The sequence below is a fragment of the Dermacentor andersoni genome, chromosome 7 (genome assembly GCF_023375885.2).
Source record: "Dermacentor andersoni chromosome 7, qqDerAnde1_hic_scaffold, whole genome shotgun sequence".
Lineage (NCBI taxonomy): Eukaryota > Metazoa > Arthropoda > Arachnida > Ixodida > Ixodidae > Dermacentor > Dermacentor andersoni.
Window position 1 is genome coordinate 125,760,701 of NC_092820.1, and position 9,413 is coordinate 125,770,113.

The window sequence follows — 9,413 nt, forward strand, 5'->3', positions numbered from 1 at the left end:
TTTTCTTGTAACAACAATTGGTGCTCCTCTAGGAGAAATAAAGTAAAGATTACAAGACAACGGTGCCGAGTCCCCCCAAAGAACTTTTACCTCCACAGGTGTGGTCTGCCTATATCGCCCTTGTGCCGTTTATGCAATGAGAGTGAATCTCCGGAACACTTCCTTTTGAAATGTCGCCGTTTCATTAATAAACGGAAAAGATTTCTGAGAAGGACCCTTGGAAAAGTTTGGCTTGAATTTGACTGTTACTGTAACTCTTTCTTGCGGGCTAGTACTGGGTTACAGCCACAGGAACGTTTGTGAAGCCATCTGCATCTTTCTGCATGAGACAAAACGTATTGCACGTCAGAATTTTTCTAAATACTTATTATGCTCACAAAATTCACAAAATATCTAGATAATTGATCTATCATATCTGCAACAGTAGACACCTTAAATGCCGTTTGCAAAATACTTATTTCGTTTGACCCTAATTTATTTTAAAAACGCTAACAGTTCCTCCACCGCGCGATTCACGCCGATTCCCCAAGGTGGGTTGTTCCATTTCCCGAGGAAACAAGACCAGGAACAAGAATATTATCACAGGGATGTTGGTGCAGCTGTCATGGGGTATAATTAAATCAGGATGCGTTCCTTCTTAAATTCCTAATTTTCTTTTTCGCAATTCATTTCTTTATTCATTCAAAATTTCTCAATGGTTATTCTTGTGAGACTCTGATGATCTTTTTCTTAAATCACCCATAGTGGGTGTAAGCCAGTCTCGGAGGAAAGCAAAGCGAAGCAAAGCAAAACGGCTGCCATGATGAGACCCGAGCACCACCGGATATCGGCGATGCCAGTAAGTACGAGGGCAGCGTGCATGTTCGACAGTGAACAGGGGAGGCTGGAGTCCCTTAGCTTCTCATTGAGGTTTCTTGACGACGAGGCGAAATTGGCAGCGTCGGGTCAGGCGCGGTCACCTGATCGTAATAGACCCGAGCTTAGTGTAGGCACGCGCTAGCTCAAATGCTACGATTATTGATTCGATGTTGACGATATCTCTCTATTCTGTCTCCTTATGTCTCTTTTTCAATGTTCATGATTCGCTCACTTGGTACCTTATTGATTTCACTTGCAATTACGTCGACCTTTCCTGCTTAGTGTGGGCGCTTGGTCGAACCTAAATTTGTCTTGCCCAGAGACCGCCGGGTGAGCCAATTCCTCAGATATAGTAGTCTATGGTGCAATGTGCCTAAATTTCGACTATATTGGAGCTAATTTCACCCGTTCTGTTAATTTTATCTACTCTGCGACAAATTCTCGCTTCATGAAGGCATCGAAGCGGCTGCTTTGCAGACATGATTGCTGGAGCCCAAACAAAATCGCTCTATTTCATAAAAAAAAAATATGCTGCATGGCGGCTTTGCCTCAGCATGAGTCTTTCTACGGCGGTGCACCCTTTAGAGGGGCATTATGCCATGCGTTGAATTTCGACTATATTGGCGCTAATTACGCCCGCACCGTATTTTCTTTTACCTACTTTGCGACTAAGTCTTCCTTTTTTGTTGTTGTTGCGTGGACACCTAGATTTTCATATTTCAGACATCTTTATCTATAGCGTAAGAAACATCGGACAACAGCAAGAACCACACAGGACAGTGCGCTTTCGTCCTGTCGTCCGATGTTTTTCTCGCGCTAGTTAATGTCTCAAGTCTATAATAAACCCCAACTAGACGAACTGTATTCACTAATTACATTTTCCTATTTGTTCCGACTCGCTACGATGTTCTGGGGGCGCAAATGGGCCGTTTTTCATCTGGAAGTGGTTACAAGGTTACCAGATCCCAGATGCGCTAACACCATGTGAAATCGGCTAAGAAGACCTTGTCTTCAAAATTATCTAGCACAGCTCCAGAACGTGACACTGCTTCCGAACGCTGCACTTCTTGAACTACGTGCTGAATCGTGAAAGCCTCCGCACTTGAAACCACGAATTATTTTGAGCACCACCTTCGCAATTCAAGAGAATGCGAAGTGACGTCGCTTTATCACATTTGCAACACATAATGTACCAGAAGAAGTGAAGCCACTGGGAGCGTGATTGTTGCCGAACAATTTCTGCCCTACGACGCGACGGAGGCAATCCTGATGTCAGAAGCTACGAAAAATGGGGAGACGAGTGCTCTTATTATTAAGAACTAGCTGAGCTCAGAAGAGGAGCTGCAGCAGCTGTTTTATTTCTTTTGACAAACACTGTACCTAGGAGGGTCGTTGCCTTAAAGGACACTATTGGGCAACACTAAGCCAAGTAATATCCAAAAAAATATTATTTAAGTGTTGTTTAGCAATTTCTTTGGCGGGAACAGCAGATTCCTGGGGAAGGAAATGGAGATCCTAGCTTTATTATTTCCACTTGCGCCCAAACCTTTGCTTCATTACGTGAATGTGACGTCATGGCTTTCAAAGTCTTTTAGATATAATTGTTGGATATTGTGCGTAATAAAGTTATCTGTGCTAGCTAGGTTCAGTAGCTGGCACCATTCGAATAACAATGCAAGCCTTCCTTGTGGGTGCACAATTAGTTTTTGGCAAGACAGGTCATATAGAACAATGCCGATGGGAGTAGGCGCCCAAATGTTAAGGTGGCGTCCCCACGTATCTTTATCATTTGCGACCGCTTTGTTCTCGGTCACAGAACGTCCATCGGTACTATCTCCACATGCAGTTTGAGACGGAGCTCTCGTCCTGGGGCTTCCATGTAAATACATGGGAAACAAGAAATCGATTTTCTCGCTAAGCACTCCACCAAATTTGACGAGATTTGTTGCGTGTAAACGAAAAAGAGGTATATACTGTAGTGATTGTCGCAAGCGGATTTTTTTTATTTAGGCCGTAATATTTCAATAAATATTTGTTTAATATTGCAAACTTTCAGAAAATGGTACTGTCAAGTTTGAATCTCCAACTCAGCTATGAATACTGATATAGCAACTCTGTAAATTGCATCTAACGGTACATCTAAAGCAGAGAAATTTGATTTATGACACATGGCTCATAATAACAGCAATATTGTATGAGTGGACGTTTGCAAAACCCTTCTAAACGTAGTGAAAGATTCACGTAACATCAACTAGTACATCAAATTTGCGCGTTTTAAGTTTATCTACCGGATAGGGTTTATAGAACTGCAATATTTGTTTTCCGTGCAAAGTTACGTATTCGTAAACTTCTTACTTATGTAAAAACGTTCATGTCCTAAGTCAACATTCCGCTGCCCACAGTGACTGCAACATAACTTTCTTTCTGAATTGCAACTAATAAAAATAATATTATTAATAATATTTTAATAATACTGGTAATATTGGTTACCCCAGAAAAAGCATTTTTGCATATTACAATGTTTCAACGGGTGGCGTTGGAGTAGAGACCACGCTAAAGTTAAGCTGCTTCTTAAAGGCACAATAACAGGAGGTCCGGCAGAACTCGTCTTACGATGAATGTCGACGGTAATGCGATTAGCACTGACGCAATGCGGCGATCTACTGCATTGCCGCCGCAGAGACGCGTTACGTTTGAGATGTGGGTGTGTGCGTATTCATAAACTTGCGCTTCCGACTGAACACGCAGCGTCATCTAGTGACGACGCCGCGAAGTCCGCGCATGTGATGGTTGTCTGATTATACATTCAGAGAACTTTAATTTATATAGATTTATTGCCAATTGATTTCAGTTTTTATTTTCCTTTCGTTTATTTCCGCCAAGGAATTCACTAAACTTACATGAATTATTCTTGCACCCTAAAACCTTCGCGGCTAATGGTGGATCCATTTAGCGAAACGCGTACTTTTTATTTGCAGCAACATAAAATATGGCGCATAACAAAACTCATAACGATAACAATAACTGCACAATAAGCTCATAATTGCTGGTTTGCTCAGTGGCTATGGTGCTGGCCTGCTGAGCACGAGGTCACGGGATCGAATCCCGGCCACGGCGGTCGCATTTTGATGGAGGCGAAAACGCCCTTGTACTTAGATTTAGGTGCACGTTAAAGAACCCCAGGTGGTGAAAATTTCCGGAGTCCTCCAACGCGGCGTGCCTGCTAATCAGAAAGTGGTTTCGGCACGTAAAGCCCCATAATTTAATGTTTTTAGTCATTGCTGGAAAAAAGCGATCCGCTTTAACAATATTCGGCGTATAATTTCAAATTATGGTAGAATTAAATTTCGATGATCTCTTTCCACAAAAATGTTTACAAGAAGGCAGGTTAATGTGATTGTTAGCGTAGGCTCTCGTATTCCGTGTAGGTAATGTAAATATGCTTAATGGACATGGTTTGCCTTTTTAGCTAACACTCGATCAATGACTTGGACGATTCCACCCAAGGCGCGTAGAAATTTAAAATAATCTTTCTGCCATTGCCATGGTACCTTAGTGAGCTGTCGGAGAGGGCCAATGAAAGCGGCGAATTCCCAGTGGTGCATAAACAGTGGCTCAAGCAGGCGGAAGAAATGTTCACTGAAGAGCGGCAGCCACCTAATGGCACAAGTTGGCATCAAAGAGGTTCATTGAAAAAGGGTGCATAACTAATGGAACATACTGATTTTGAATCCTCAGTGACTCATGTCGGCGTAAGAAGGTTTCCTTAAAGATCGGCGCATATAGCCACGGGCTGCGCAGTAGCATGGGCTGCAAAGAGCCACGGGCTGCACAGTAAGTCAGGTTGGCGCGAAAAAGTTAGGGACTTAGATAGTTAACCCTCGGAAAGTACGTGAAATACCTTAAGGTTGCTAATCGCATTAAAACTGGCCACACGTACACCTTTTAGGAACGATTTGTGACTTTGGTGACATTAGACATCAATTTTAGGGTAGTTGGGTAACTGTTCATGATATGTTTTATAAAATGATTACTAGAAACAGCTGAACATACCCCTGGTACATACCCCGCGACCAAAGCTGGCATCACAGAAGTTTATTGACGAGCTGCACGCATACAGTGACAAGTGCACTTTGACCCAAGTTGGCATCAAAGAGGTTCAACAATAAATGGCACATACCCAAAAGGTCCGGAAGTGGGTAGAAACCCGGTTCCCTCTGAGCAGCAGCCCACTTCTCTGCCCATTAGACAGTGGATTACCCAGGGACACAGGCTGGCCGGAAAGATGTCAGGCGTTGACGAACGTAGAGACAAACCGCAAACTGGATGAAGCTCCAAAGTAATGCTAATACCATTCGGAGCTAGATAAGGCTCAAGAACCAGACATCCTGATGTTCCGACACCAGCTCGCCTTTTAGACGTTAATATGTGCGGCGCCTGCTTCGGCCTAAGTAATTCTTTATGGGTAAAAATGATATGCATGGCATTTTAGGGGAACAAAAGACCGAATTTAACAAGACTCGAGAGCTTGCACTCCTCCACAACGGGGCCCCAGTATGCGGAACGGCACTAACATCCATGACGTCACAGTTAGGTAACGACGCGGGTGTTTCAAAGTAAAATTTCAAAAGTAATGTACATTGCCAGTATATATTTGTTTTGGTTTTCCATTTATACAAGGCTCCTTTAACGAAATATCTCTCTATTGTGTCTCGTTAGGTGCCAGATGAGCAATTTATGGTTCGCACAGCTAACCAAGAGTACGCTGTGACCATAAATGCGTCTCCTCCCCTATGTTATCGCGGTGTTGTTGTCAGCGATACATGGCAGAATCTGACATATCGAAAAGCCGATGCTTATGATATCGTATTATTCCGCCGTTGCTCGTGCTTTTCTACTTTTCTGAGGTTTACTCAACCCTTTTTTACCCCAGATGTGTGCCAGCATGACAAAATCCCGCCCCTTCTCGCCGCCCTCTCTCTTTGCTGTGGTGATCCATGCCCTTTCTCTTTCCTCGCAGTGCACGCCACGGGACAGCGACATGGACAGGAAGTGTCTCGGCAACCTGAACTGCTGGGCGTGCAGCTTTCTTTGTTTCGTGGTCGGATGCGCGCTGGTCACGGGACTCCTGGTCTCCTACCTCTTCGGGGGTGCGCTCGGCAAGTCTAGTCGACAGGAGTACCTCGCAAGCCTCGACTGCCCCGACTGCTTCACGTCCGGAGGGCTGCTCGTCGAAACGCTCAACACTAGCGCGGATCCATGCCACGACTTCAAGGCGTTCGTGACGTCCCGCTGGCTGCCGGACCCACACAGCGACGCGACCGAGTACTGGAAGTACAAGTGGGACGTCAAGTACATCTGGATGCGCTCGTCGGCCAAAGACATTAGCGGTCCGCACTACGCCTCGCCGCCGGAGAGCATAGTGGCGTCGTCCTTCAGGTCCTGCGAAAGCCAGTCCGCCGAGAACGCGCTCGAGACTCGCGCCATGTTCAAGATGCTGTTGCGAAGGCTCAAGATTCCGTGGCCCGAAGTGCCCACAGGAAACGCTGACCCGTTCGACGTCCATTTCAGCCTCTGCGTTCGTTGGAACATCCCCTTGTGGTTCGACGTCAGGCTCCTTCCGGATGACGCGCTCAAAAGCAGACGTGCGGTCTACATCGGTCCGAGCGTGTACGCAAAGTTCTGGGGCAGCCAGTACAGGTCAATGGGAAGCGAAGCCGAGATACTCCAGTACATCAGCCAGTACCTTTATTACTTCGACGAGGACTACGGGGAAAACGCATCGCAGACCATCGACTCATACTTGACGTTCAACTTCACGCGAAACGTGACGTTCATGCTGGAGGCCGTTCACAAAAACGCCGGCCCCGAGTTCCACACGTTCGAGTCGCTGGCGAAGGCCTTCGGTCAGCCTCCCGATCACTTTATTCAGCTAATGAACGAGTATTTTCGACCTGCAAAAGCCCTCGGGCCAGGTGATGCAGCCATCGTCCAGAAAAGAGGCACCAGCGAAGCCGTGCGCTACATCACGGCCAACCACGACTCCGCACTTCTCCGCAGTCACATGGGCTGGTGGGTGCTCCAGATATACGCACCGATCGCGGACGCCCGCTTTTTCGTCCAAAAGTACGGCACCAAAGAACTGGCCGACCTGATCAGACCGCTATTCTGCGAGACTCAGATGGAGAGTTCCTTCAAAATCCTGCTCTTCTCCAAGCACGTCGGCCTCAACTTTCCCCAGCAAGTCAGGCAGCAAGTCGACGAAATTTTCCGCAACGTTCGCGAAGAAACGGCCGCCTTGTTCGAGAAGTTGGGCTCACTCACCGGCACGAACGTGGGACAAAAGCTGCGAAGTATGAGCATCAACTTGTGGCCGAAGCCCGAGTACCGCTCCCGGGAGAAACTTCAGCGCATCTATGCTTCGCACTACACGAGCAAGGCGACGTCGCTAGACCACTGGATCACTGAGCGTCGAGCCAACGCGAAGCTCATCGGAAGCGACGCCTACTTCGAAGACAAGAGGCTGCCTCACTCGTTCTCGAAGGAACCGATCTATTACGATTCGCTTCTCAATGAAGCCACGGTGTCGATGTTGCTCGCACGCGAGCCGTTCTTCTATCCCGACGGTGACGTTGCCATCAACTACGGAGGTCTGGGAGCCGCCTTCTCTTCAGCGTTGCTGGCGGGAGCGCTTGAAATTGAAGCAGCGGACCCCGCAGTCACTCTGGAGGAGGTCGCGGCGAACGAAAGCCTGCCGACAAGGCACAAAGCCACCTCCGTGTCCGGGCCTCCAGATTCACTCCCTGAGAGCGCAGCGCCGGGCTTCCTTCCGGCTTTTCGCGCCTTCCAGGCACACAAGGAGCAGCTAGCGAACGACCTGGCATTCGCTCCGGAAATGATGTTCTTCATCAGCTACTGTCACAGTCAGAGCAGGATGCGGATTTCCTTCGACTGCAACGCGGCGCTTCGGGGGACCACGAGCTTCGTGTCGGCGTTTCACTGCAATAAGGGTTCCAGTATGAACCCCTGATGCCCCGAACGCCACAAGAAGGCACGCGATTTTCGGCTGTACACTGCATATATACCACCACCACTTGAATCACGTGCCAGACTTGTTTGCGATTTCTTCTCACGCTTTCTTTCGTCGACAGTGGTCTTTCAGGAGCTTAATTTAGTGCGGCGATTTAATACTGCGACTGAAACGAGTCTTTTTAATGAAGAAACTAGCGGAATTCTCCCTGCGATTCTGCGGAACATTTTGTTTTGTTTTCGGTCCGTAATTCCTATAAACACGAACAGACCCGAAACGGGCGATGTTGCTCAAAATTAACTTCTCGCATTTAATCTCGCATATATTGCATCAAGTGCCGCGACATTTGATATTAAATGATATCCATGCGGGTTGAAGTATTAGGGGTGAGAGTCAGATGCCTCCTAGCGTGCTCTCCAGCGGCGACCCTAGCCTCCAACGGAGGCTGGTGGATCATGCCCGACGAGCAGCCACGCTCGGTGGTGCCCTGGAATAGGGGCGCCAACCATGCAGGCCGGAGATCGGCATCAACCAATAGAAGATGAAGACATCCGGCCCGACCGCTGAATTACTCTTTCTAGGGCAATAAAGTTTACTTCCTCCTCCTCCTCCTCCTCCTCCTAGCGCAAGTAAATAAGAATTGAGGAGGCCAGTGCCCCCTGCAATAAACCGAAACAAAAGTTACAAAACTCCTTATTATAGCATAGAAAGTAGAAACGCCAGTAAAGCGTCCCGAAAAAAGAAAAGGTAGCGCAAATTTGGAGCTGAAAAGGGGAGCTGCAAGCATGGCGGTTTAGCCTGCATGCCAATTGCGTCTACTATAATGTTGATGATGGATTATTAGCTTTCTAGATATGACACGTATTAACTAAGGTTCGCATAAACTTTGCTTGTCTACCTCTAAACAATTTTGACGGCATTGCATATTGGCCGTCTTTACCGAAGCACAGCGTTGAAGTTGTTGTAGTTGCCTCAAAACATGGCTCGTACCCACAGGTGATATTGGCCACACCAATTTGATTGAACAGACCATCCAACAAAATATCAAATTGAGTGGAGGCAAACATTCAAAACGAAACATTGGGCGCATACATGCTAATAGAAATTTCCAGAGGGCATATACATAAACTTGGGATAAAATGAATATGAACTGTCGCACAGTCGGTAGGTACCCTTGCACCGAAACACACCCGACGCTTCAATAAACTTGCGTATAGCAGTAATCACCGAGCCATGGCTTGTTCCTAATTGACAGGAACCAATGCACAAAATGTTTGTTGCAGTAAGTGCTGATCCCAGATTACTGGTTGGAAACACGAGAAACATTCTACTAATGGAGACGAAGCGGCGGCAAAAAAATGCTCCATAGTATCCGGTTCATTGCAAAAAGAACACATGTTAAGCAATGGATAAACGAAATCTGTGAAGATAAACGTTTTGATGGGACACACTACAACGCAAGCTTGCTAAGGTCCCCTTGCATTGTTCTGAAAGGCATTTGCTCGTGTTCGGCCCGAAATTTAGG

The 9,413-nt window shown here is 46.8% G+C and overlaps 1 protein-coding gene across 1 annotated transcript; it reads left to right on the top strand.

The window, feature by feature from the left end:
• Positions 1–802: 802 nt before the first annotated feature.
• LOC129385544 (phosphate-regulating neutral endopeptidase PHEX-like) lies at positions 803–7,888 on the top strand. Its single transcript, XM_055072189.1, has 2 exons — positions 803–838; positions 5,879–7,888. The coding sequence occupies exons 1-2, from the start codon at positions 803–805 to the stop codon at positions 7,886–7,888; spliced, it is 2,046 nt and encodes a 681-aa protein (XP_054928164.1).
• The last annotated feature ends 1,525 nt before the right edge of the window (positions 7,889–9,413 follow it).

Coding starts and splice junctions, on each gene's coding strand:
- LOC129385544 (XM_055072189.1), top strand. CDS start 803: ATGAGACCCGAGCACCACCGGATATCGGCGATGCCA. Junction 839..5,878: donor ACCGGATATCGGCGATGCCA/GTAAGTACGAGG, acceptor CTTTCCTCGCAG/TGCACGCCACGGGACAGCGA.